The sequence below is a fragment of the Erythrolamprus reginae genome, chromosome 1 (assembly GCF_031021105.1).
Source record: "Erythrolamprus reginae isolate rEryReg1 chromosome 1, rEryReg1.hap1, whole genome shotgun sequence".
In the NCBI taxonomy this organism is placed as follows: Eukaryota; Metazoa; Chordata; class Lepidosauria; order Squamata; family Dipsadidae; genus Erythrolamprus; species Erythrolamprus reginae.
In genome coordinates this window covers 138,272,499-138,300,474 of record NC_091950.1, presented here as the reverse complement: position 1 = coordinate 138,300,474, position 27,976 = coordinate 138,272,499, and the positions used below count along the sequence as shown (strand labels likewise).

At 41.3% G+C, this 27,976-nt stretch overlaps 2 protein-coding genes across 3 annotated transcripts in view; both read right to left on the bottom strand.

The window, feature by feature from the left end:
- LOC139175661 (veficolin-1-like) overlaps positions 1-27,976 on the bottom strand; it is a 940,898-nt gene that overhangs the window by 606,911 nt on the left and 306,011 nt on the right. The window lies entirely within an intron of this gene.
- RAB3IL1 (RAB3A interacting protein like 1) overlaps positions 1-27,976 on the bottom strand; it is a 44,884-nt gene that overhangs the window by 4,142 nt on the left and 12,766 nt on the right. Inside the window, exons 2-10 of one of the 2 annotated variants that reach the window (XM_070766638.1) lie at positions 22,504-22,753; positions 18,162-18,257; positions 14,937-15,014; positions 9,909-10,127; positions 5,522-5,650; positions 5,313-5,425; positions 4,312-4,335; positions 3,066-3,165; positions 2,170-2,236 (exon numbers count right to left, since the gene is read on the bottom strand). In XM_070766638.1, the coding sequence (XP_070622739.1) occupies positions 2,170-2,236; positions 3,066-3,165; positions 4,312-4,335; positions 5,313-5,425; positions 5,522-5,650; positions 9,909-10,127; positions 14,937-15,014; positions 18,162-18,257; positions 22,504-22,753 (1,076 nt within the window). The remainder of the gene's footprint in view (positions 1-2,169; positions 2,237-3,065; positions 3,166-4,311; positions 4,336-5,312; positions 5,426-5,521; positions 5,651-9,908; positions 10,128-14,936; positions 15,015-18,161; positions 18,258-22,503; positions 22,754-27,976) is intronic. The other variant, XM_070766646.1, reaches the window with a different exon arrangement.

Here is a 27,976-nt window from a genome sequence, read left to right as displayed (position 1 = left end):
TAACAATACAGTATATAAGAAATCTAATATCTCTAAAATATGAAAATTTACTAAAAACCTTTTTAAAAAACCCATGAACACTCACATACATTCATAAAATCCAATCCAATCGCATCTCATATCAGCTAGAGACAGTCTCATCACTCACGGCCCCCATGCCTGCCGGCAAAGGTAGGTTTTTAAGGCTTTGCGAAAGAGCAGGAGGGAGGGGGCAGTACGTATCTCTGGAGGGAGTTCGTTCCAGAGGGCTGGGGCCACCACAGAGAAGGCTCTTCCCCTAGGCCCCGCCAATTGACATTGTCTGGCTGACAAGACTTGGAGAAGGCCAACTCAGTGGGACCTAACTGGCCGCTGGGATACATGAGGCAGCAAACGGTTATGAAGATAATCTGGTCCTAAGCTATGTAGGGCTTTATAGGTCATAAACAGCACTTTGAATTGGGCCCAGAGACCAATTGGCAACCAGTGCAGCTCGCGGAATGATGTTGAAATGTGGGCAGATCTTGGTAGTCCCACTATAGCTCGCGCGGCTGCATTTTGCACAATTTGTAGTCTCCGAACAGTCTTCAAAGGCAGCCCCATGCAGAGAGCATTGCAGTAATTGAACCTCAAGGTGATAAGGACATGAGTGACTGTGAGAAGTGACTCCCTGTCCAGATAGGGCCGCAACTGGCGTACAAGGCATACCCATGCGAATGACCCCCTCGCCACAGCCGAGAGATGGTCTTCTAAGCTCAGCTGTGGATCAAGGAGGACGCCCAAGTTGCAGACTCTCTCTGAGGGGGACAAAGACTCCCCCCACAGGGTAATGGACGGACAGTTGGTATTGTCCTTGGGAGGAAAAACCCACAGCCACTCCGTCTTATCAGGGTTGAGTCTGAGCCTATTAACATCCATCCAGACCCTGACAGCCTCCAGACACTGGCACAATATCTCCACTGCTTGACTGAATGGACATGGGGTAGAAATGCATATCTGTGTATAGTCTGCGTATTTATGTGCATGCACATGTCCACTTATGCAATTTTGCATCCGTGCATGCGCAGAGGGACAATTTTACTTCTGCGCATGCTCAGAGAGCCAAAAATTGGCAGAATTTTTTTTAAAAGATGGCGGCACACACAGAATGGCAAAGACAGCACCAGAGCCATCGTGCCAGAATTGCATCATAAGCGGACCACTACCGGAGTGGTGCACTGGCCCGCACCGATTAGAAACCCATCAATGGTGTTACCATTGTCCTTTGCTTAACAATATGATATCTTCTTTTTCTACCGCCATCAGTGCTTCACTTTGTCTAATTACATTTCTGCTCTGGATTCAGATTTCTTTTATCCAAGCATCTTAGCTGTGGCTCTTCCTCCTGTTTGCAAGGTTATTCCTTCGGCCCAGGACAACCACATATTTATCTTCTCACTGAGTGGAAGGCATCTGTATATTTGTTAGTGTGCAAGAATTTATAAACTCAGTTTGGTGACTGAGACACAGGATTTGTTATGTGAGCCATGTCAGATGGCTTGGAGTCTGGGCATGGTTTAGCTTAACTGTCCTGTGAGAGTTTGTTTGTCTTTGCTTGGGGGTACCTGCTTCTTCTTCTTCTTCTCTCTACCATTTTGCAAGAGCTGCATGGGTATTGTATACATGCATCATGTTTTATATTTTTGTATATAAAGAAGTTTCTTCTATATAATGAATTCTGCTAAATTATTTGTTTGTGTGCTGGCTGGATCACTACACACTCCAACAATATTGAAACCCTACCCATTTTTAATTAATATGCTATCCTAAAAATAGTTCAAATTCTGCAAAGTTCAAACCATAACATCACATATACCTTCTTGAACTTATTTCTGGAGTTTGATTTTATACACATTTCAATCCATTATAAAATTAGATTGCCTAGATTAGTTCAGGTAATGTAGCTGAACACATTAGTTCAGATAGATTACCTTTTCTTTTCTACCTGCTTTGGGTAACATTTACAAGGGTGTGTGTGTGTGAATAATTCTCTCTCCAATGTTTCCTTATGAAATGTCCAAAATGCTTGGGATGATTTGGTGGTCCCATTTATAGTCACATAAACTGGTTGTGCACCTTGTAAATTAGCTAAAAAGGGAAGAGCCCAATGTCCACATCTCAAAGAGAGGGGAAAAAAAGGGGAATTCTTACCATCTTGTCTCACCAGTCCCTGCTGGATGTACCGAATGTAAGTGAAGAAGTTGCATACAGCTGTAATCTGAAAGAAAGAACAAACATTACACCTGTTTATAAGCACAATTGGAAATATTTACAGAAAACATATCTATGAATAGCACAGATGATAGTAAATCCTTCTGTATTTAAGATGATGGATTACTCTGTTGGCGTCAGATGCAAGATACCTTAAGAAAGGCATGGAGCAAGCTAAAACAAATGTAAGCAAGGTGAACCCAATTTTTCTCCATGTGTTCACATTTTCTCCTAGGCCAGATGTGGGCCAGATGTGGCCCACCTGCTGTCTGTGACCAGCCTGCAGAAACTAGACAACTTTAGGATTTTTTTAAAAAAATGAAATTATCAGGTAGCATTATATGAATTGGATGAATTATTAACTTAAAATTGGATAAAGGAACTTTCCAGGATCATAATGTTTCATAATTTGGAATTACAGTACATAGGGAAGTGATAATGACCAAATGATTTCAGCTTTTGTCATTTAGCATCTGTTACCAGCATATGTGTACTATATACCACGGGTGGGCAATTAATTTATAATTATAATATAATTATAATATATAATATAATATATAACTTTTCTAGATAAGAACCTGGTGTTCAATTCAAGATATAATATATAATATACAATTATATATAATATATATAATATATAATATAATATAATATATTATTATAATTTATAATTATAATATAATTAACTCAGTTCTACCCAATAATATACAGTATTGGGTAGAACTGAGTTAATTATATTAGTCCGGCCCTCTAAAACCATCCCAATTTCTCATGCGGCCCCATAGCAAAATTAATTGCCCAGCCCTATCCTAGGCACTTTTGCAATAAGCACTTACCCTGGCCCTGCAGGAAGGGGAAATGTAGTAATAATTCCCAGAATCCCCCAATTTGATGCGGTGCCTGCAGGCTCGAGACAGGCCACTCAGAGCACATTTCCTGTAAAAAAAGGGAGTGGGGAGTAGAAAGAGTTAAGCAGGATGTCACCTAGAGGCCTTGAGTAAAGGGAACAAAACATGATGCTGGTCACCAGAATGCAAACCCAAGAAAAGTCCTTCATTTTTGCATCCTATTAAAGGGTTTCACAGTATGTCATCTTTTTTAAAAAAGTTATTCTCTATACTATGAATTTATCCTAAAAGATATCAAGGCTATAAAGCTAATCATTAACAAAGAAGTTCAATTCAACTCAACTCAACTCAATTCAGTTCAATTTACACTTCTTAGAAATGGATAGTAAATTTGTCAACTTCATATTAGAGATTGTTATAGCCTGGGAGGAGATCTTCCTATTCCTTCAGCTAAAACTGTGAACGATCTAAACCAGAGTTTTTTAACTCCCAGAATTCCCCAGCATGCTTTGTCTTTGTACAGCCCTCCTGCTTCTTGGAGGCTAACCAGTGCTTCTGTTGAAATACACTTGATTCATTTGCACAGATGCTATTTGCAGCTTGTTTGAAAAGTGCATTTGGAGCATTCAGTCTCAAAATATGCTGCTGCTATAGAGGTTACAGAAAGTTTGGAATTTGGCCTTACTAGAAATAAAGATATTTAAAAATGGAAAAATCATAAAGATGCATTTATAAATATTCTGCCTCAATTCGATCACCTCTTCCTATTCTACAGTCAATGAACTTAATTATCACTTTGAACATTAGCATTGTGGAATATTTGAATTTGTTGCATCTTGTCTTTCTTCCTTCTGTAGATTTATAAGTAATTTAATTTAAAAAGAGAAAAGAAATGGAACTATTACTATTAAGCCACCTGTAGGCAATTCAAAATTTCTTGCATTAAAATTTGACATTTGACAGCTCTAGGATTTGGGAGTAACCAGCAACACAGAAAAACAGGTAAAGTTAATATTACCGGAGAAAGTTGATAGTTAGTAGACAAAAATATTCCTCTGGGATTATGTATCCAGAAGTGCAGGAATAAAGATGAATTATTTCAAAGACAGTTGTAATTGAAGATTACATTTTTGGTATGCTGTCAGCATCCTGAATGCTTACAATTTATTTGATAGCACCCATTACAAAGCTGTTAGTAACAACTTGAGTTAGTGGCTTAAAAAAAATAACTTACGTTATAATTTGGGACCGGAACCCACTGTGAGAAGAAATAAGTTGAAACTAATATTAGGCTAGAAATGGCAACATTCGTTCTTCTTGGACTAATGGCAGTGCATGTGTAGAAAGCACAGCTCAAACTGAGGGAAAATTAACTTCTAAATTATTTAGGCTACAATCCTATATGATGGGTCTTTGGAGTTCTGTGTGCTTGCTTAATTTCTTGCAGATGTCTCATTACCCTACTAGGTAAATCATCAGTGCACAATCTGTACCTAGAAAGCGACAAGAAAGAACTCAGAGTAGCAAAATTCTGGATTGCACTGTTCCTAAAATTTAAATGGGGAAGAGGGAATATTTGTCTCATGGATAAATGATTTCCAGCTCAGCAGACAGACCATTCCACTTGGGTCTAAAGTAACCAATTGCCCCTTCTTGTGTGGGCCACCTTGCACTGATGTGAGGGGGGGGTAGAGGGAGGGAGGGAATTGCACAGGAGATGAACCACCTTAGCAGCCATGCAGTCTAATGGGAGAAAGCAATTGGGCAACTGCAGGAAGTTTTAATCCTTTGCTCAGCATTGTGTACAAACAGTAGATAGACATAGAGATAAAATCGTATTTTCTCACAAAGTGGTAGTTGAGGATAACCATCAACAATATTGAATTGTATCGCTCAAGGTTCCCCTTAATGCCTGATTTCTATGCCTTGAAGAGAAGCATCCCTTCAGTCATGTTCTTACTCTGCACCAGCATAAAACTATTTTCACCTCCTCCCCAAGTTTGTAGCACCTTTCTAGATAAATTTAGGTCAATTAGAACTGCTGATTGTTGCTAATAATATTTATACTTTTATACGTTCATATTATCTGATTCTCCTGCTACTGATCCTTTCCCTCCTTTGATATCTCTTCTGATTTTTGTGGGCCAAGCAGTACAAATTGAAAGGAAAAATACACAATCTGTGGAAGAAGAGAGGGAGGGGGAAAAGGCAGCTTAACAGCTGTTATGATCTTACTTTGGTCCACCACATTCAATGGCTGCCACCTTCACTACTGGCAATGCCTGGGTAGCCACGGGTTCAATGGTAAGGGTGTTCTGCTCCACAGCTGCCTGAACCAGATCTGAAAGCTGCAACAAAGAAAACAATCACAAGGAATTCACGTCAACAAGGAAGGAGCCCCTTCATCCTCCAGAAAACTCTGAGCAACTCATCTTTAAACTGACTTCATGCTTGGTGAAATCCAGGCAAGGGCCTACATCTTCATGGCAAATCCTCTTGAGAAATGGACACGATTTATCCAATGTTGGAGACTCCTTCCAAGCCTGAAATTCTGCAAACAAGATGGAATCCACCTGCAGCGACAGAAAACCACGAAACAGAAGTCTATTGAAGAAAACAAGGGAGAGAAAAGCATACACAGGCATGAAGAAGGAAGTAGATATCCCTTACAAAAACCAGAATGTTCTTCTGGTGTATGTCCCATTCATTAGGCAGATGATGAAGCAAGGAAGCTGAACGTGACCTATCCGCCAGCAATAGGCAGTTATGCCTTGTGCTGTGATTACTGCAAAAAGGGGATGACAGAGAGAGCATCATCAGGAGACCATGTATCGCCCATCAGCGGATTACAGTAATACCCCAATAAACTACCTAAGATATTAGTCTATAAATACAGGGGCTCACACGCCCTATCAGAGGTGAAGATCAGTTCCCTCTTCTCCTTGGGGAAGCAGCCTTGCATGGACTGTGATCTGCATTTATACTCAAGCAGTATATCAGTAACAGAGAGGATGGGGCCCCAGCAAAATCTTTGTGACAAATCAGTTGCTTCCAACAGATCCAGAAGAAGGATAGGAAAACCGTAGACAGCTCAACTGTACATTCTCCTCTAACTTTATTATTATCGGCAATAAGAATGTTAAGCTCTTCCAAACAAGTGATATGTATTTGAAACCCCTTATCTTTGTTGCACTGAACAGGGAGATAACCATGTGCATGGCTTTCCTATGAAAAGAAGCACAATCCCCGCACCCCCTCACCAAAGAGGAATTCGTCTCCGATCCCAGCAAGCAAGCATCCCTTCAGCAAAGTTGGGTGGAGGGGGGATGAATCTTTTCCAAAAGACTGCATGACTACTTGGTTGTGTTGAATAAGGGGCAGATTCTAAAAACAATTCATAATTGAAGCATTCCATGTTCTGAAGAATTTGATTGTTACAAAATGAGGCATGGCAGGTAGGAAAGGCAGGATGCAACATTCTTTCTTTAGTCATGTATCCATATGGCGGGGAGAAGACTCACAAGAATCAGTAGTACCCCAATACAGTCTTTTCAATTGTGGTGGCACCAAATTTATCTTTTAAGTAAACAAGCCAAGATATACCAGTAAATAAATAAATATTTAACCAAGCAAGTAAAGATGATAGGGCACCATTGGTTTTGCATTATCAGGCAGCCAGAGCCAACAGAGAAAACATACCGGCTTGATTTTTGTAGTCATCCCTTAAGAATAAAAAATGATTAAAACATTCTATGGTGAATCAAGTCTCGAATGCTGAGTACTCCCAGAAAGGTCAATTGGTGCCTTTGGGAAACCCAAGGCAAATAGGACATTATTTTGCTTCTAGCAATTGATGAACATTTGGGATTTCTGATTCCAAAACCGGACATAGCATACAGCAATCTTGACTGGTAGCCACTGACCATCCAGTCTTCTATAAATTTGTGAGTTCTCCTTTCCAAAGTTAATAAGTTAGCAGCTCATAGTTGACTTGTGGAAAAGATCTTGTCATTTTGGTTTCTCAACATAGCCCACCAAACTGCCACATCTATAAGCTGTTATTGACAAGACCTTTGTTTTAAATCGGGTGGGGGAGCTATGGTCCTTTTATGACTTATGGATTTCAATCCCCAGAATTCCTGAGGCAGCATAAAGTCCACAAGTCATAAAAGGGCTGTAGTTCCCCACTTCTGCTTTAAATAAAGGCAATTCTCAAAATCTTCAAACTCTGGGACTTGCAGATTTCCTCTTTCAATAAAGGCAATTCTCAAAACCCGTGAGTACCCCCAGGTTTTCAGAAAGCCACTAACCTCTCCTAGCATGTTCTCTTCCAAATGTTGGAGAGGTTTAGAACGTTCAACAATAGAAAGCACAACCATGATAATCAGAAATAAATGAATGTCTATGGAGATTCTTAGTCATCCAGGTCATAGTTGTCCCAAAGGTGCTTTTTGAAGAGGCAACTGGACTTTCCGGTTTTCCTTTGAAGATGTTTCACTTCTCATCCAAGAAGCTCAGACCTGAAGAAGCTTTTTGAATGAGAAGCAAATGTCTGCAAAGAAAAACCAGAAAGTCCAGCTGCATCTTGAAAAAGCATCTTTGGGACAGACATAACTGACTTCAGACATCCCTAGTAGCTTTTCTTTGAAGCTTATAAAAGGAACATTTTATAAATATTGGAATATTTTGTGGGAAGATTCTTCTTACTCTCCTGTCCATACATATTTTTAAAAAGCAGAGCACAAACACGCCAAAAACTATGAAAAGAATGTAGCAGTGAATGCAGCTCCCCAGTCCGAAGGAAAAGTCTCTATTGACAATGTAGAATCATTGAGCTCACCTGAGACCAGGAAACCATCTCAGAGCACCCACATGGGGGAAGGGAGGTGTTCTGTTCGAGGAAATTTGCATACTGGCCACTGATTGGATAACAGCGGCCATTTGAATGCTAGCCGCTAATTGGATAACAGCGGCTGCTGCCAGTTTTAAACAGCTGTCAAAGCCACACCTACCCTGTTGAACTGTATATATACAGTGCCGTTATTTTAGGGTGTTTCTTTTGCTACCCAGCCTGTTAGCAATCACTTGCTGCCGTTCCAGTTGATTGTTAATAAAACCAATTTAACTACAACATGTCCAGCCTGGTGTACCCAATCTAACAGGAGGGAAACATTTAGACTCTCAATGGTTCTCAACCGGGGGGTCAGGGCCCTTTGGGGGGGGGTCAAAGGACCGTTTCACAGGGGTCGCTTAAGACCATGGGAAAAGATGAATTTTCCATGGTATTAGGAACTAAAGCTTCTATTCTGGTGCCTTGGAACATATTTCTACAATCCAACCAATCAGGGATTTACAGTGCGGGTGTTCCTCTGACCTTCCTGCCAATCAGCTTAAAGCTCTATTGGGAGAATTGGCGCTAGACTTATGGTTGGGAGCCACCACAATATGAGGAACTGTATTAAGGGGTCACGGCATTAGAAAAGTTAAGAACCACTGGAGAGAAAAAGACACGCACAAATGACTGTGTTAAAGAAAAAACTGAACAGGGGAAGTGTTAAAAGCACATCCAAAAAGTACTTCTTGTCCCCAGAACTGATCCTTCCTCGAGATCAGTGAAATCAGTTTCCACGGCCAGACTGATTACGACTGCAACAATCAAGATTTTTTTTTTTTTAGCAGCCTTGATGTTTCAGTGCCACCTTTTCTGGCAACGACTGCTATGAATAGTGAATCTAAACAACAGGAAAAGGAGGGCATGGCTCTTTACTGTCTGTACAGAAGAAGAACGGCTTCCCTCAGACTTTATGACCACCTTCACCAACAAATATTTTTGGCACTGTTGTGACCAAATATCTGAGCCTACCTGCTTAGTCGCAGAGCTCTTCACCCCACCCTAAAAGAGATTACCTGCCGCGAGAGAGGAGAGGAGAAAGGAGAGTCTGCTGCCAGGAACCGCCAGCCTGGCTCATAGGTGATGTGGATTGCCTTCGCAGGGACGATACAGAGCAGCAGGGAGAGGAGAGTGGGTACCCCAGACTTTAAGGAATGGGAGACCAAGACAGATAGGTGACAAGGGCAGAGAGAAGGGGGAAAGAGGAGAAAGACAAGGAGAGAAAGGAAAATGGTGTGAGAGGGACAGAAGAATAGAAAGAAGACGACCTCAGTCACAAAAGACTTTGGGCACAAATACCCCACCCCAGAAGGTACATCCTAAGATTTTTATTAATATTGATTGTTTCTTCATTGCTTATTTGACCCCTATGACAATCATTAAGTGTTGTACCACATGATTCTTGACAAATGTATCTATTTCTTTTATGTACGCTGAGAGCATATGCACCAAGACAAATTCCTTGTGTGTCCAATCACACTTGGCCAATAAAATTCTATTCTGTTCTATAAAGGTGGCCATGCTATCTAATCCAGATGTACTAGGACTGCAATTCCCAGAATTCCCAAATTTTCCTTCCCCAGCAATATTGGGAACTCTGGACCAACATGGCTAGAACCTACAAGATTTGTCGTGTTTGATTACAGTTATATTTAAGCTTATTCATGCCTAGCTATACAGGATGATTACTGCTTAATTCTTTGACTGACTTAACATATCGAAAGCACATCAAGGAATTAATCAAAATAGGTTAATTAATGTTTCATCAGCACTTCCCGCAATGAAGCAGGATGTATCAGTGCAAGATAAAACAGACTGTTCCACTGGATCCCTGGCCTTACTGCATATCCCCATCACACACACAACACAGCATGGCTGATAATATTTTGCTTCCTCCCAGGGCCTCTTAAGCTAGATGTGGATCGATCACATTTACCCACCTCTTTGAATTCGCTGTTGACTGACTCCTGGGGCGCACTCTGGCCGGCAACTGTGATTGCACCGGTGCTACTGGTGCTCTTGTTGCGTCCATGTCCCTTTCTGAAGGCTGTTTTGACGGGGCTCTGAAGTTGTGGGTGAAACTCCCGATTTGGCGAGGAAGGAGTTGACGTTATAACTAGCGTCTTCAAGGCTGTCACCTCCGCCTGCAGCATGTCAATCTGATGAGAAACCAAAGAGTCATCAGCAATGTCAATCTGATGAGCAGGTCAATCTGATGAGAAACCAAAGAGTCATCAGCAATGACTTGGTCTCAGGATAGTTTATATGTTTGTTCATGATTGATTGATTGATTGATTGATTGATTGATTGATTGGATTTCTATGCCACCCCTCTCAGGGCGGCTTACAACATATATAAATGTGTTAGATTGGTGTGTATGCATGTTGTTATGTCCATTTTATACTAGTTTTATTAGGATTTTAGAGATTAGATAATATTTTTGACTTCTTCTATTGTAGAAACATAGAAGTCTGATGGCAGAAAAAGACCTCATGGTCCATCTAGTCTGCTCTTATGCTATTTTCTGTATTTTATCTTAGGATGGGTATATGTTTATCCCAGGCATTGTTTTGTAATTCCTTTATTGTTGTAAGCCGCCCTGAGTCCTTCAGGATTGGGCGGCATAGAAGTCAAATTAAATAAATAAACAAACAACATATAATAAAAATAAATGACAGTGGCAAATCCACTTAATTAACTAAAAAACTGAGCTAAAAACCCTAATATTTTAAAAGTAAATCATACGCATTCAGAACTCAACCATACATAACATTCATCGGCCAGGTGGCCTAAGGTTTAATTGCTCCAAGCCTGGTGACATAAATGAGTCTTTAGACTCTTATGGAAGGCAAGGAGGGTGGGGGCAGTGCGAATCTCTGAGGGGAGCTGATTCCAGAGGGCCGGGGCCCCCACAGAGAAGGCTCTTCCCCTTGGCCCCGCCAAGCGACATTGTCTGGTTGACAAGACCTGGAAAAGGCCAACTCTCTGAGCTGGACTAGAGAGTGGGGATTTGTCAGCAAAAAACTAATGAAGTTTTTGTTTATTCATTCTTATTTTTCACTGAACACCTATCAAGGTCCAAAACAGATATGTAAAGGTTTGCTTTGGGTGTTAACAGGCTCAGCTGGTTGCTGAGATTCATTATGCCATATCCAGGAGAACATTTAATGGCTTATGAAGCCAATCAATCGTGGCTCTTCTTTAAAGCAAACAGGAAGTTGAGTTCATGAGCTACTAGCTTTATATCCTCTAAATTACATGTTTTTATTCTTATTTCCTTGCACAATCCCCAAGTGTCAATTATATAAGTTTTATAAAGATTTCCCCCTGTACATCATAACTACCAAATGCACTAAATAGGAGAGGGCGCATGCATATTTGCATATATTATTTACCTACATGGCTGGTATTTCTTGGTGCATAATTTCTATTTATACAAATACTGGCAAAAATAAAAATGCTTATACAAAGATTGGTTCATGCAAAGAGGGCCACAGGTAGTTCTCAACTTACAGCCGTTTGCTTAGTGACTATTCAACAGCACTAAAGGAAGTGACTTATGAGCGCTTTTCACACTTACAACTGTTGCAGCATCCCCATGGTCATGTGATCACAATTCTAATGCTTGTAACTGGCATGGTTGCAGTGTCCTGGGATCTTGTGATCACCTTTTGCGACCTTCTAAAAAGTTGATGGGGAAGGCAGATTCACTTAACTAACATGATACAAACTTAACAACTGTAGTGATTCACTTAGTAACTGTGGCAAGACAGGTTGTAATATGGTGCAAACTCACAACTATCTTGCTTAGCAACAGCAATTGTGGTTGTCAGTTGAGGACTATTTGTATTTCTCACATTATGGTGGGATAAAGCATCCAACACAAAATCTTTCTGGTGATTTGCTTTAGCTCTGCCAACAGATGGTGCTATAATCACATTACAATGGCAGCTTTTTTTCTGTAATTCATAGCTACAAATCAGTTTCAAAAATCCTTAGCTGTTAAATTATTATTATTATCATTATTATTATTATTATTATCATTATTATTATTATTATTATTATTATTATTATTATTATTATTATTATTATTAATTAGATTTGCATGCCGCCCCTCTCCAAAGACTCGGAGCACCTCACAACAGGAACACAAAATACAAATCCAATGATTTTTTAAAAAGCAGAACAGTTAAAAAAGCCCTTGATTAAAAACATTCATGCAACCCAAACAAACAATACATAAAATGGAGCGGCCAAGGGGAATCAATTTCCCCATGCCTGGTGGCAAAGGTGGGTTTTTAGGAATTTGCAAAAGACAAGGAGGGTGGGGGCGGTCCTGATCTCCGAGGAGAGTTGATTCCAGAGGGTCGGGACCACCACAGAGAAGGCTCTTCCCCTGGGTCCTGCCAGACGGCATTGTTTTGTCAACGGGACCTGGAGAAGGCCAACTCTGTGGGACCTAATCGGTCGCTGGGATTCGTGCAGCAGAAGGTGGTCCCTAAGGTATTGTTTTTTATTTTTACTTTCTTAAATATTTTGAAGTATGTAATAAATAAAATCTAGACTTTACAATTTGGGGGGAGGAGGCAATATAGACTGCATGATAAATCATTGAAGTATATATGAAATTAATTTGTTTTTGGAAAAAAGCATGTACTAATTTATATACTTGAGACAAATTATAGTCTGGTGTATAATTAATATAATATAAATATAGTGACTTTAATGCTAATATCTGTATATACTACTATTAATTTAAATTTCTTTGATTTTCTTCTGCACTTACTATTGTGTTTTCTTTTTAAAAAGTGGAAAATTAATAAAAATATTTAAAAAGAAAAGAAAAATCCTTAGCTGTGCCTCTTGAATTTTTGAATATACAAGAAGTTCGAGTTCAGCAAGTTCTTCTAAAGTTATCAAAAAAGGGATTGTGGAAGCTGAAGTATCAGTGATGTATCACTAATCTCTGGTGTCCCCTCTCCTGCACAAACTGGTTGAACAAGACTCTTCAAATACCTGAAGATTTCTCATGCTGGAAGCAAAGACATTTTGTCCTTCTGCAGAGAATGGGATGAAACCTAATTGGCTTCAGATACTGTGGATAGTTTGGGGGTGAAGATTAGGATAAAGTGTTGACATTAAGAGAAATCTGGCAATGGATCCAACAGCTGGGCCTTATCCAGTTCCTAGAGGCCATGTATTTACTACATTATGCTCTTTCTTTTTCTTTCTTTCTTTCTTTCTTTCTTTCTTTCTTTCTTTTTCTTTCCTTCCTTCCTTCCTTCCTTCCTTTTTGCATGGATTATTTCTGAATGCATACTGATAGTATACGTTCAGCATTATGGCTATAATCCAGTGTGCAATTTCAATCACAAGTTGTTGTTAAGCAAATTGTGGTGGTTGTCAATGTGGCCGTGTCCAATTTTAAGACTTTTTGCAGTGGTCATAAAGTGAATGCTATGGTAGTTAGGCAAACGCATTGTTTGCTATGAGGTTGTTGTTGTTTTTACCTCAAACAGGAAATAAATACCAGTTCCGGTGATAAAAATGTCATAAATCATGGTCAGATGATCACGGGATGCTGCATATGGCTATAAATGCAGGCCAGTGGCTGAGCACCCAAAATGCAGTCATACGAGGGCAAACACTTTAACTTCAAATCTAGGTCACAAAGTCGAAGACTTCCTGTAACTGCTAAATAAGTCTCTTTGTCTTATCTTTTCTTTGACTTGTGAACACTCTCTGAACTCTTTGTGGTATCAAGCCATAGGGGTACAGATATTTATGGCTTTGCTCACGCCTACTAAGGCTACAACCCGCTGCTCCATTTCTTGGAAGCAAATCCCAGCAAACTCAGCAGGATTTGCTTCTAAACTAGAACTGCCAGAATTACATGGAAAACATTTTCTAAAACATGTGAAATAACATCAGTTTTCAGACAGCGAGAGCCAAGTCTCCTGATTCAGCAAGATTCAGGTCTTTGACTTTAGAGTGCAGTGCATTTACGTTTAGCTGTTTGGGTTTTGAGTTTTCTGAAGTTATTGCAAACCCTATTGCATTCTTTTTATTGCTTTATCACCAAATTCCCATGAGCATTCACTGAGAGGAACCGTGTCCCCTTTGTTACAGTTATCAGCAACAGAACACATTTGAAAAATATACCTCAGAAGCATTTTTCTATGGTTCGATTCCTGCTCCTGTGCAACAACTTAATTTGGACTACTCTGCCACATAAAAAAACCTTTTTAACCTGTTGCCTCTATTCTATATTCTAGACCACTGATGGCAAACCTTTTTTCCCTCAGGTGCCAAAAGATTATGCATGCCAGCTATTATGCATACATGAGTGCTCACACCCATAATTCAATGCCTGGGGAGGGCAAAAACAGCTTTCCCCGCTCCTGAAGACCCTCTGGAGGTTGAAAATGGTCTGTTTCCCAACTTCTGGTGGGCCCAGTAGGTTTGTGTTTCGCCCTCCCCAGGCTCCAAAGGCTTCCCTGGAGCCGGGGGAAGATAAAAACGCCTTCCCCATCCCCCGGACGCTCTCTGGAAGCCAGAAACACCCTCCCAGAGCCTCTGTACAAGCCAAAAATCAGCTATCTGACACACAAATGCACCTTGGAACTGAGCTAGGGCAACGGCGCGCATGCCAGCAGATATGGCTCCGAGTGCCACCTGTGGCACCCATGCCATAGGTTCGCCATCACTGTTCTAGACCCAAGTGACTCCCACTACCTTTACATCTGAAAGAAAAGCCTGCTCCAGAACTTCTGTATGCATACACACACTCCCCACAGTGTGGGAACTAGTACAAGCAGGTTTGCTATCCAGACCATGATAGGAGCCCATATCTAAAAGTTTTCCTTTCAGTGTCAGGCTCACGGACTTTGGGATATACTTAGTAGACATGGTCTTGCGGTCACCATGATTGTATGGATGAAGGCAATGTATGAAATGGATTTCTTCACCTTCCCTTGTGCCTCCCTCAGCTGCTTCTCTGAGGCCGCTTGCTTGGTGTTTGCCTCCCGGACCATTTTGTGGGCTTCCTACGGCAGATAGAATAAAACAAAAGGACATTTTTTGTCCGAAGAAATCAGGTTCTCAAAAATGACAAGAACAATTTTTTAAGAATATGGAATAAAAGCCCAACTGTCTTTTCCCAAACTGCCACCCATACGAACCAACACAGACACATAGTGTAGTGGGCACATTAAAATAAAATAAAAACACATTTAATCATATATAGAGCCGGGGTGGCGAAGAGCCGGGGTGGCGCAGCAGGTAGAGTGCTGTACTGCAGGCCACTGTAGCTGACTGTAGATCTGAAGGTCAGCAGTTCAAATCTCATCACCGGCTCAAGGTTGACTCAGCCTTCCATCCTTCCGAGGTGGGTAAAATGAGGACCCGGATTGTGGGGGCAATATGCTGGCTCTGTTAAAAAGTGCTATTGCTAACATGTTGTAAGCCGCCCTGAGTCTAAGGAGAAGGGCGGCATAAAAATTGAATAAATAAATAAATAAATACAGCAGAAGCACACCGTTTTTTTCCCTTGGGATCAATGGTGACAGTGAGTCTTGGAGAATGCAGAACTCTTGCAGACTTCACCAGATGAAGGAAAATGAGTGCAGCCAACATGGAAAGTTGGAATATTGAGATTAAATCGTGATTTAAAAACAAAACAAAACATTCCATCCAATTTCTTCTCTACACGTCTATTTTTGCAGTTTCTCTTCCATCTGAGCATTTGTCACTTTTATGTACTATAAATTGATGGCACCTGGACAGGCAGTTTGCAATACCATAAAAAGCAGTGGAAAGGGCAGGTAGGATAACAATACAAAACAGCACACACACACTCCCTGTTGGAAACATATAGTGTATCTTCTAAGGCCGTAATGGTGAACCCTTGGCACATGTGCCACAGGTGGCACATGCAATCATATTGGAGGGCACATGAGACTTTGCCCTGTATCAGCTCCAGCGCGTGCATGCTGATTTTCGGCCTTGGGAAAGTCCGTTTTGTCCTCCGGACACTTCAGAGAAGCTTCCCCAAAGCCCCGGGGGGGGAAAAAAAAATCCCCCAACGAACAAACCAGAAGTTCAGGAAAATGCACTTCTCATTTGCCATTGTGCTGTTTTTTGCACTCCAGAGAATTTAGGAAAGCTTCCCTGAAAATTGTAAAAAGGGGCAAAACTCACTTAAGAAATGTCTCATTTAACAACATAAATTTTGGGCTCAGTTGTGGTTGTAAGTTGAGGACTGTCTGTATTTTAAATATGAGGTTTTTACTTAAAAAATACTGGACTGAGACATATCTTTTATTTATCAGCTCTAAATGGAGTTGCCATAGAATACGTTTGGAATTTTGAGAGGATAGGGCTGACATAAATCCTCTTAGCTGAAAGGTCACTGCCAATTCTAATTCACCAATACAAAAAAATTAGGTCCTCACATGATTTAGAGTGTGCAGGCCACAAAGAGCTTTATGTTTCTGGCAATTTTAAATTACTTTTATAAAATGTGGAGGTCCTCCTGCATGTTTTATTTTTTATATTCGTAATTTTCCTTGAGAATGTGTTTGAAAGAGAACAACAAAATATTCTTAAAAGCAAACTAAAAATAAACAAAGCATTCAGTATCCAATTTACATTTAATACTCACCTGGAGAAATAAAGGTGAATATTAATCACTTGTCTTATCCTGGTGTATCTTCTGTCAACATGATCTTGCAAACAGATAACAAGCCAGAGGTGGGCTGCTGCCGGAACGGCTAATTGTGCGGAGCTCCACGGCTCTAGAACTTGAGTGTGGGATTTTGCTTCCCACACCTATGCAAGACGTAAAATTTTGCATGAGGACGCAAGTGCGGGCATGTTTTGGCGAGCAGCCCACCTCTGGAACAAACTCTTCTCCAGCACAGACTTACATACAAATAGTAGTCAGATATTGACTTCCCTAGTTAGCATTTGTTCAAACTTATGATAGTACTGAAAAATAGGTTTATAATTGATCCTTAAACTTACAACAGTCACAATGTGCTGTGTTTATGTAATTTCCATTTACAACTTCTCAGTCAGTTTCTGACACGCAAAAGCAATGGAGAAGCCAGCAGTAAGTTGCAAGATGCAGCCATATGACACTGTACTTAACAACCATAGGTGATCCACTTGATGTCCACAGTAGAGCCGATGTAAGTCAGATAATATTTCACTTCAAGATTGTGTCATCATCCTGCGGAGTTACCTATTCCAAATGCGGTTGTTAAGGGAAGACTACGTGAATTAGATGTGAATTGCAGAACCCAAACACTCTCAAGTTTGTTCAAAATTCTTTCACTTAGATTATATTCCATTTCTCATTTTTCCACCCTGAGTGAATTAGGCCTAGTTCTGTACCAGTTTGCAATTTAAAAAAAAAAAACACACACACAAACTTTTGTGTACACCTCCCTCCTTTTGTTTTAGTTCCAAAGTGCATCGTGAAATTAAAATTTCAGCATTTCAGTTTACGTAAGAATTCAAAAAGATCAAATTGGGAAAATTCCCTGAAATATGGAAACTGCCTAAATTCCTCATTCATCTTGTTCAATGGCAAGAGAATGACTGCACACCTCTTTGACCCAAGCTGATGGATGAATAGCCTCATCCCCCAGAGAAAGGCTATGCATCCATACAAAATGAGAAATTTCCATTCCTATGAGAACTACAACGCATCAAGGGGTAATGAGACAGAAAATGCACCAGCTCAGATTCTGCTGACTTTAGGGAAAGAGAAATGGTTGCTCTGCTAACTGAGGAGAGAGTGTTCTTATGCAAACACCCAGTTCCTGTTGGTGCTGGCCTACATAATCAAAGAAACAACATAATGTGGCTTTTGCTGGATCTAACTTCTTCCAGTGGAACATGAGCTTTACTGCTCCTACACAGTAAAGCTTTCCTGAATATATAAAATACAGCTCTAAGAAATAGCCTGGGTCAAAAGATTAATGGTAAATTATTAAAACGTGCATAATCTGAAATGATACAATTAAAAAACGTAAACATGGAATTCTGTTCTTTCAGCAAGTACAGTTTTCAAAGTCTATCAGAGCATGCTTTGTAGATGAGAAGAGATGCACGGATCCTAGTGTATATAAAGGATCAACACCATCACTTTCAGGATTCGGACTGTTTAAGTTAAGAAAATGCAGTACCTCAAATAAGCTTGCTGTCAGCTCTTCCAGTTCCTGCTCTAACTGCTCCCTGACTTTGGAAAGTCTCTCACATTCTTCATCCTTCAACTTTAATTCCTGCAGAGAGAAAACACAAAAAACTGGAAAACTCTATTCTCTGAATGCTACACTACTGATGACCTCTATAACACATTCCTACTCGAAATGAAAATTATTATCAGACTTCATGTACCTCTAACATGTACCATAAACAAAAAAAATAACCTCCCCATCTCAATAAGAAAATTACAAACAAGAAAAAAATCTCTCTGGAGGAAAAACAAAAAAGGACAAGTTTCCAACTTCACAAGCCGATATAAAAGCATTTGCAATCAAATAAAAGCAGAATCCCTTAACTACTACAGCAAACAAGAGGAAAATCTCCTACGCACCAAATCTAATAGAGCTTTCTACAACTTTGTCAACAATAAACTCAAAGACTCTAGACCAATCCCACCTCTCAAAGGACCCAACAACAAAGAATACCATGATGATTCATCCAAAGCCAACCTCTTCAACTCTTTCTTTGGCTCTGTCTTTGTTAACAGCAATGGCTCATCCCCCAATTTCATCAATCGCACCTCAAACTCCCTCAACGACTTAACCCAAGTAGACTTCACTAAAGACCAAGTTGAAAAAGCATTACGTGACCTTAAACCTTCTCTATCAGTCGGACCAGATGGTCTATGTGCATACTTCCTAAAAAAGCTCTCCTCTGCCATAGCTGAACCACTAAGCATAATTTTTGAAAAATCCTTCAGAACCAGCACACTTCCTAAGCTATGGTCGAAAGCAATGGTCATCCCCATCTTCAAAAAAGGAGACCCCTCTCTTGTAGATAACTACAGACCAATTTCACTATGCTGCGTCGCATGCAAAGTCATGGAATCAATTATAAACAAATCAATTACTCTCCATTTAGAAACTAATAATTTGCTCTCTAACAAACAATTTGGTTTCAGAAAAAAACTATCCTGCAACCTGCAGCTCCTCCACTGCAAAAATATATGGACAACTCATCTAGATCAAGGGAAATCTACAGATGCAATTTATATTGACTTCTGCAAAGCCTTTGATTCAGTGGTCCACGACAAACTACTCCTAAAACTCAAATCCTATGGCATCTCAGGATCCCTCCACAGATGGATTACAGCATTCCTGGCAAACAGACAACAAGTGGTCAAAATAGGAAGCACCATATCCACCCCCGTCCCAGTTAAAAGCGGTGTTCCCCAAGGTAGTGTACTGGGACCAACGCTCTTCATTCTCTACATCAATGACCTTTGCGATTACATCACAAGCAACTGTCCTCTTCGCCGATGATGTAAAACTCTTCAACACCACCGATAACACAACTACTCTCCAAAAAGACCTTGACGCTGTTTCTGAGTGGTCTAACACATGGCAACTCCAAATCTCAACTAGCAAATGCTCTGTCCTACACATTGGGAAGAAGAATCTGAACACCAAATACGAACTGAATAATCAAATTATCACAGATAATCCCCACTCGGTTAAAGACCTTGGTATACTAATAACAAAAGATTTAAGTGCCAAAGCCCACTGCAACAATATAGCCAAGAAGGCTTCAAGAGTTGTAAACCTAATCCTACATAGCTTCTGCTCTGGCAATCTCACACTACTTACTAGAGCTTACAAAACTTTTGCCAGACCCATCCTCGAATACAGCTCATCTGTTTGGAACCCATATCGTATCTCAGACATTAACACCCTTGAAAATGTTCAAAGATACTTCACCAGAAGAGCCCTTCACTCCTCCACTCGAAATAGAATACCCTATGAGACTAGACTTTCAATCCTGGGCCTAGAAAGTTTAGAACTAAGACGCCTTAAACAAGATCTAAGTATTGCCCACAAGATCATATGCTGCAACGTCCTGCCTGTCGGCGACTACTTCAGCTTCAACCACAACAACACAAGAGCACACAACAGATTTAAACTTAATATTAACCGCTCCAAACTTGACTGTAAAAAATATGACTTCAGTAACAGAGTTGTCGAAGCGTGGAACTCATTACCGGACTCCATAGTGTCATCCCCAAACCCCCAACACTTTACCCTTAGATTATCTATGGTTGACCTATCCAGATTCCTAAGAGGTCAGTAAGGGGCGAGTACAAGTGCACTAGAGTGCCTTCCGTCCCCTGTCCTATTACTCTCCTATATATCCTATATATCTTCTTCTATTCTTTCATGATATACTCTATTCCTATATATATATATGTATATGTATATATATATATATATATATATATATGTATGTATGTATGTATGTATGTATGTGTATATGTATATGTATGTGTATATGTATGTGTATATATATATATATATATATTCTGTTACTATATTCTATATATTCTATATATTCTATTCCTATATATTCTATTCCTATATCTTCTTTTCTATTCTTTCTTAGATATATTTTACTATGAGTATCTCCTCTATAACCTTCATCATGTATTTTACTATGTGTATATTGATATATACTCACTAAAACCCTCATTGTGTATTGGACAAAATAAATAAATAAATAAATAAAAAATAAATAAATAATGGCAGTCATTCTACTTTACACAGAGAGGGGGGAAGGGAGAGGGAAGAGGGAGGAAGAGACAGACAGACAGATACATCCACAGAGATCTACTACACTGAAACCTGTTGACAATTGTCTGCCCCTGTAAAACTGAAAGTAGTTTTACAAACCTCATCCAAAACTTTTAGTGGGCCTGCTTGCCAAAAAATCATATTAACTGAACGAGGCAATGGCAAAAGTTGGACTTGGACATGTAGCTTAGAAAATATGAAATTCTAGATTCACTTTCTTACCACTTCAACTCCAGACTATCAAATATAAAGAAACGCATAAATAACACACCATAACTTGGGCTTCCCTTTGGGCAACTAAAGGCAATATGAGACGCTCAACTGATTATACAAAGTCGTCAGTTGTGATCTAGAGCCACGACATATGAGCAGGAAAGAAGGGAAAGGAAACCATCTATCTATCTATCAGAATCTGGAATCTAGAGAAGCAACAGACTGGAATTCTTGTTTGCCGAGACAGCATAATGTGGAAAGTGTGTAGTTCTGAATTCCAATTCTGATCCAGGTTATTATGGAAAACCCTGGTCTTGTAGCCAGTCTGTTCTACACAGACGTCTGTTCTACACAAAACCCTGGTCTTGTAGCCAGTCTGTTCTACACAGAAGTAATGATTCCTGATTCAAAAGAAACATATCATCATTTATGAATAGGAAGGATTCTGTAAAAGCATAAGATTCGTGAAACCAAGTTAAGAAATAGACATTTGATCCAAGTTCTATTTAGAAAATCACCAAAATCAGTAATATGAAATGGGCTTAAATAATATATGTATGAATTTACAGGGTATGAGGGGAATCTTTCTTTCCTACTAACTTACTTACTATTTTTGGACTTATATGCTGCCCTTCTCCAAGGACTCAGGGCGCTCACAACATATAAAAAATACAAAAACTAATTCAGAAGTCCAACATTTAAAACAATCTAAAAACCCCAAATTTGAAATCATACAGCCCTACTCACTCACATCACAGTCATACTAAAGGGCAGGGCAAGATGTTAACAGTTCAGTGGCCCCAGGCCTGCTGGCAAAGGTAAGTTTTCAAAGCCTTCAAGAAGACCAGGAGGGTGGGGGCGGTACAAATCTCCGGAAGGAATTGGTTCCAAAAGGTCAGAGCCACCACAGAGAAGGCTCCTCCCCTAGGCCCCGCCAGAAGACATTGCCTGGCTGATGGAACCTAAAGAAGGCCAACTCTGTGGGCCCTGACTGGTCACTGAGATACATGAGGCAGAAGACAGTCCCGTAGGTAATCTGGTCCTAAGCCATGTAGGGCTTTATAGGCCATAACCAACACTTTGAATTGCATCCGGAGACCAATTGGCAACCATATTGTATGTTACACAGTAAAAACCTAGCAGGAAAAAAAATGGAATAACATAAATCATCTGTTTTTCTGTTTTGATTTCCTAATAGTATTCTAGCATTTTACCTGCTCAGCAACAGTCTGCCTCATGAATTGATATGAAATAGCTTTGCACAGAATGGGATCAATATAGCTCACAAACACCTAAAGACAAGCAGAGCGGCAGGACAAAATGTCAATTTCCTAATGCAGATGGACAAAAACTCAATATTTCTTGGTGAGCAATTTGGATGAAGCTTTTGGACCTACTGAGAGGCAACATCCAAGAATATGCTTTACGCTTGCCACATATGGGTTTAAGAATAGTGGCCTCCATCCCTTCTTAACCTCATGTTTACCTTCTGAGCTCTACGGAGCTCCTCCTTCAGGAACTCGGAGCCCTTCTCACGGATTTCTACCGAGGAGCTGCGCAAGCGGGAGACATTGAGTTGTGCCACCGACTGGGTCTCATCCCCACCGGCCAAGGTCTTGACAGAAGGCTCTGGGAGCTGTAACTCTTGCCCTCTGTTAGTTGATGAAAGAGACTTCCACTGACCAACCACTAGCTGCTTTTGGAGCTGTGGCCTGGCCTCCTCAATGTGGGTCTGGCTGTAAGAAAGAAATCAGTATATTCAGGATTAAAAAGAGAGATAGCTTGTATCCATATGTCCCTTATTTCCCCTCATGTACCTCCATATTCCTCTCAAGGATGTCCCACATGAGTCCATTACATAGTAATGGGGGGGGGGGTAGGCAGGAAGATAGGAGGGGAGGGAAGATGGAGAGACACAGCAAAGCAAGCAGGCTGTTTACCCTTTTAAAATAAAGACTTTGTTTTCGGCCAGTGAGTTTTACAAATGGAATTGGCTATCGCATGATAGGAAGGCCAGGTTAGAAATATTTATCCAGGGGGCAGTCTCTTCAAAGTCTTTTTTCCCATCCCTGAGAACATAAATGAGGCTATTGACAATTAGCTTTGGTGCACTCATGCTCATCAAAAGAATATAAACTTGGTACAGCAGCACACAGTAAATATTTTGTCAGAACACAAAATAAAGCAGCATTTATGTGATATCACCACTAGGCACGTATTGCCACTGTGGCATCATCCAGTGCAGAAGAACTATAAATTAATCCACTTTGCTTCATTATTCAACATGTTTTTCAAGCAGGATCCAACACCTCCAAATTAAAAACCAGTTTGATTATGGGCAATGAAATCACATTCAGAAATAAAGATGGCATCTCGCTGGAATCAGCAGGCCTTCAAAACCAATGCTATTCTGCCTTGGTAAATGTCTCTCTGTTGCTCCCCTTCCAGATCCAAGCAGTTACCAGACACTCTGACAGCATTTGGAGGAGAAACTGTTGAGAGATGAAGCAGAATGCACTCCTTCTAACTAGGTCCCAGTGCAACCAGGAGTTGCCTCTGTACTTAACCCAGGCCTGAAACTGGACTGCAACAGGTCCAAATAATCTGTTTCATTCAAGGGTTTTTGCATTTTCTCCACAATTTTCTCTTTCCTCAGAAAGAGTTGGAGACAGATCAGTAGTTTATTTAGTATATCTGAATTAAGCAATGGTTCCTTAAGAAGAGGCACATCACTGTCTCTTTCAAACTCCTCTTCTCTCAAGGATTAATTCACCATCACTGAAACCCAGCTCTTCCTCACTTCAATCAGGAAAGAAAGAGGTCCAGATTACAGGGGACGGAGTCAATAAGGAAGTTGCTGCAGACGCCACAGGAAGGAAGATACATTGCCCTAACATACAGGTCAAAGAAACCTCACCCTTGCATAGTAATGAATTTTTATCTATGCCCACATTTTGACAGTAATTTTTCAAACTACAGTATACACACACTTTTCCATGTGCAAGTAGATATACATAGAATCTTTGACTTCTACAATATAGCTGAAGTTCAATTTCCATCAACCTCTCAAATTGCTTGGAGATTTTCTGCTCCTGCTATAGAGGCTACGTTTTCAGTGGAAACACTTTCTTTCCCCTTCCAATTATTGTACGTGATAGATGGATAGACAAACAGACAGACAGACAGACAGACAGATAGATATCAGCAAAAATATGTGTGAGATACAGTGAACCCTCGATCATCGCGAGGGTTCCGTTCCAGGACCCCACACGATGATCGATTTTTAGCGAAGTAGCGGTGCGGAAGTAAAAACACCATCTGCGCGTGCGCAGATGGTGTTTTTGCTTCCACTGCCGCCCGCCCTTCGCCCGCCCACCCCGTTGCTCGCGCCCGCCCACCCCGTTGCTCACGCTGTTGCTGGGGCCGCTTCCCAGCTGGGGAGCCGAGCTAGGGAGTCCCCACCGCGCGCGCGTTGCTGGGGAAAGCGCGCGCGCTTGGGGACATCGCAGCTCCGCTCCCCAGCTGGGAAGCGGAGCTAGGGATTCCCCAAGCGCGCGCGCTTTCCCCAGCAACGCGCGCGCGGTGGGGACTCCCTAGCTCGGCTCCCCAGCTGGGAAGCGGAGCTAGGGATTCCCCAAGCGCGCGCGCTTTCCCCAGCAACGCGCGCGCGGTGGGGACTCCCTAGCTCGGCTCCCCAGCTGGGAAGCGGAGCTAGGGATTCCCCAAGCGCGCGCGCTTTCCCCAGCAACGCGCGCGCGGTGGGGACTCCCTAGCTCGGCTCCCCAGCTGGGAAGCGGAGCTAGGGATTCCCCAAGCGCGCGCGCTTTCCCCAGCAACGCGCGCGCGGTGGGGACTCCCTAGCTCGGCTCCCCAGCTGGGAAGCGGAGCTAGGGATTCCCCAAGCGCGCGCGCTTTCCCCAGCAACGCGCGCGCGGTGGGGACTCCCTAGCTCGGCTCCCCAGCTGGGGAGCGGAGCTGCGATGTTCCCAAGCGCGCGGGCACCGCCCGCCCGCCCACACTGTTGCTGGGGCCGCTTCCCAGCTGGGGAGCCGAGCTGGGGTGTCCCCGCGCGTGCCGCCCGCCCGCCCACGCCGTTGCTCGCGCCGCCGCTGGGGTCTTACGGGGGCAAGAGGGGGAAGACCCAGGGAAGCCTCTGCCCGGCGGGGAAACTCCACCATCTACGCATGCATGGAAGGGCACGCATGCGCAGATGGTGGAGTTTACTTCCGGGTTGAAAACTCGCGAAATAGCCCTTTCGCGATCCTTGAGGACGCGAAACTCGAGGGTTCACTGTATATATATAAGGAGCTGTGATGTTCCTTCAATACACCAGGGTGATTCGACACAAAAATATGTAACCCTTCCCTGTTGCAGAGCTGAAGGGATTAGATACTGTAGCCTAGAGCAGTGTTTTTCAACCAGTGTGCCGTGGCACACTAGTGTGCCGCGAGACATGGTCAGGTGTGCCGCGAAGCTCAGAGAGAGAAAGAAAGAGAGAGAGAGAGAAAGAGAACGAGAGAGAGAGAGAGAAAGAGAACAAGAAAAAGAGAACAAGAAAAAGAGAGAAAGAGAACAAGAGAAAGAAAGCAAGAGAGAGAAAGAGAAAGAGAGGGAGGGAAGGAGCGAGAAAGACATAAAGGGAGGTAGGGAGGGAGAAAGAGAGCAAAAGAGAGAGGAAGGAAGAGAAAGAAAGAGAGGTGGAGAGAGAAAGAAAGAAAGATGAAGGGAGAGAAAGAGGAAGGGAGAGAGAAATAGAGCGAAAGGGAGGAAGAGAGAGAGGGAAATTTTTTTGTCCAGACTTCCCCCCCCCCCCCCCCGCTCAATGTGCCCCAGGGTTTCGTAAATGTAAAAAATGTGCCGCGGCCAAAAAAGGTTGAAAATCACTGGCCTAGAGGATAATTCTCTGCCTTACAAGGCAAAGGTTGCAGGTTCAAGTCCCAGTGGATATGGCTAGCTGATGAGGCCAAAATAAGGCCGAAATAGATCTATCCTAGTCTCCTTTAATTTTCAAATTCAGCAAAATATATATTAAAAAAACAATATATATATTGAAAAAAACACTTCCATAACTTAGAAACAGCCAAAAATCGATTATAACTCAATGTATTCTTCAATTGACCATTAAAAAAATATAAGAGTAAATATCAACCAATCAAGGATCTTTTCACAGACTTTTGACTGACTGGCTAATATTACTGAGAATAGTTTTGTGTGCATTCCATGCATATTCTTGGTTCCTGTTGAAGTTGAATATCAGAGGGCATTTGATATTAACATATTTTATTTGAAGACATTCTATAGCTCAACATTAATAGGATGCAAGAGCATGAAGACAAATATCCCCCCACACACAAACCACAGTGTAGAAATCAACCAAATCATTCTAACATAGATAACAATAATAATAATATAACTTCAAAAGTTTCAGCCATGCTTATGAATGAAATCAAGTGATGCATTCCCAAGCGCCAACCTAGGTCAGATAGTGGCAACATTCCTGCCCTTGTTTTCCAGCACGAGAGCAGACTCCACAATGGCTCTTCAGTTCTGAGCCGTGTACTTCAATAAGCGCTTGTTTGCCTTGGAGTTCCCACTGCCATTCCATATAATCCAAGCCAGGAGTAGCAGTCCCACAACCAGCAGGGATATGAAAAAAACTGAATGAAATACAACCTATCACAAACCACAAAATCAAACATCCGATACAGCACTCAAAACCATACAGAAATTTCAAAACAATCCCACTCTCAATGCCGAGCTTTTGTTCTCAGTATAGAAAGAAACAAAACTCTAGAAGAATTGGATTTTTCTGTCATAATAATAATGTTTTGCATGCGGCATGTCTAAGATTCAGTCCCTGGTTCCTTCAGACAGGACAAAGAGGGACTTCTGCCTAAAATCTTAAGAGACATTTTTAGTATTTCTTATCAATGGCCTAGTAAAGTATAGCATTAAGGCAACTGCTTATGTTTTGTATCTGTTCCACACACAAACATCCCCAACACATGAACAGACATATCAATACAGAGAATGGGCGTTTCCTTTAGAGTTTCCAGTGGCAATTCTTCAAATTCTGAAAAATGAGTACTTCTTGGATGAGATGCAAAACATTTTCAAGAAGAAAAAAACCCCTAGGAAATCCAAATCCAATTGCCTTTTGTAAAAGCATCTTCGGGACAACCAGGATTTGGATTCAATTCAATTCAATTTATTTCAATTTATTAGATTTGTATGCCGCCCCTCTCCGAAGACTCGGGGCGGCTCACAACAACAATAAAAACAGCATAACAATGGAACAAATCTAATAATAAAATTACATTAAAAACCCCCAACAATTTAAAAACCATACAACACATACATACCAAATATAAAATATAAGAAAGCCTGGGGGAGATGTCTTAATTCCCCCATGCCTGGCGATATAGGTGGGTCTTGAGTAACTTGCAAAAGACAAGGAGAGTGGGGGCCGTTCTAATCTCCGGGGGGAGTTGATTCCAGAGGGCCAGGGCCGCCACAGAGAAGGCTCTTCCCCTGGGGTCTGCCAAACGACATTGTTTGGTCAACGGGACCCGGAGAAGGCCAACTCTGTGGGACCTTATCGGCCGCTATGGATGATTGAGAATCTCCATAAACGTTTCTATATTATCCCAAATTTTCTCATATAAAATGGAAAGAAAGGGGAAAGTGGGGAGGAGCTAGTAATATTAATAGTAGTAACAGCAGCAGATAACTGTTTCTTTCACAGGTTATAATGGATGCAAAGCTAAAGTAAACTGTGCAGGAACTTGGAGCCCTGGGCATCAGGCACATCGTATCACCTGGTTCTGTGAATAACACTTAACTTCTTTATGTGTTCTATTTTTAATTTTGTATATCATGCGGTTTATGTATTTTATTTGTTTCATTATAAGCAGCCAAGAGTCACATAAATGTGAGAGATGAACAGCTATATGAATGTA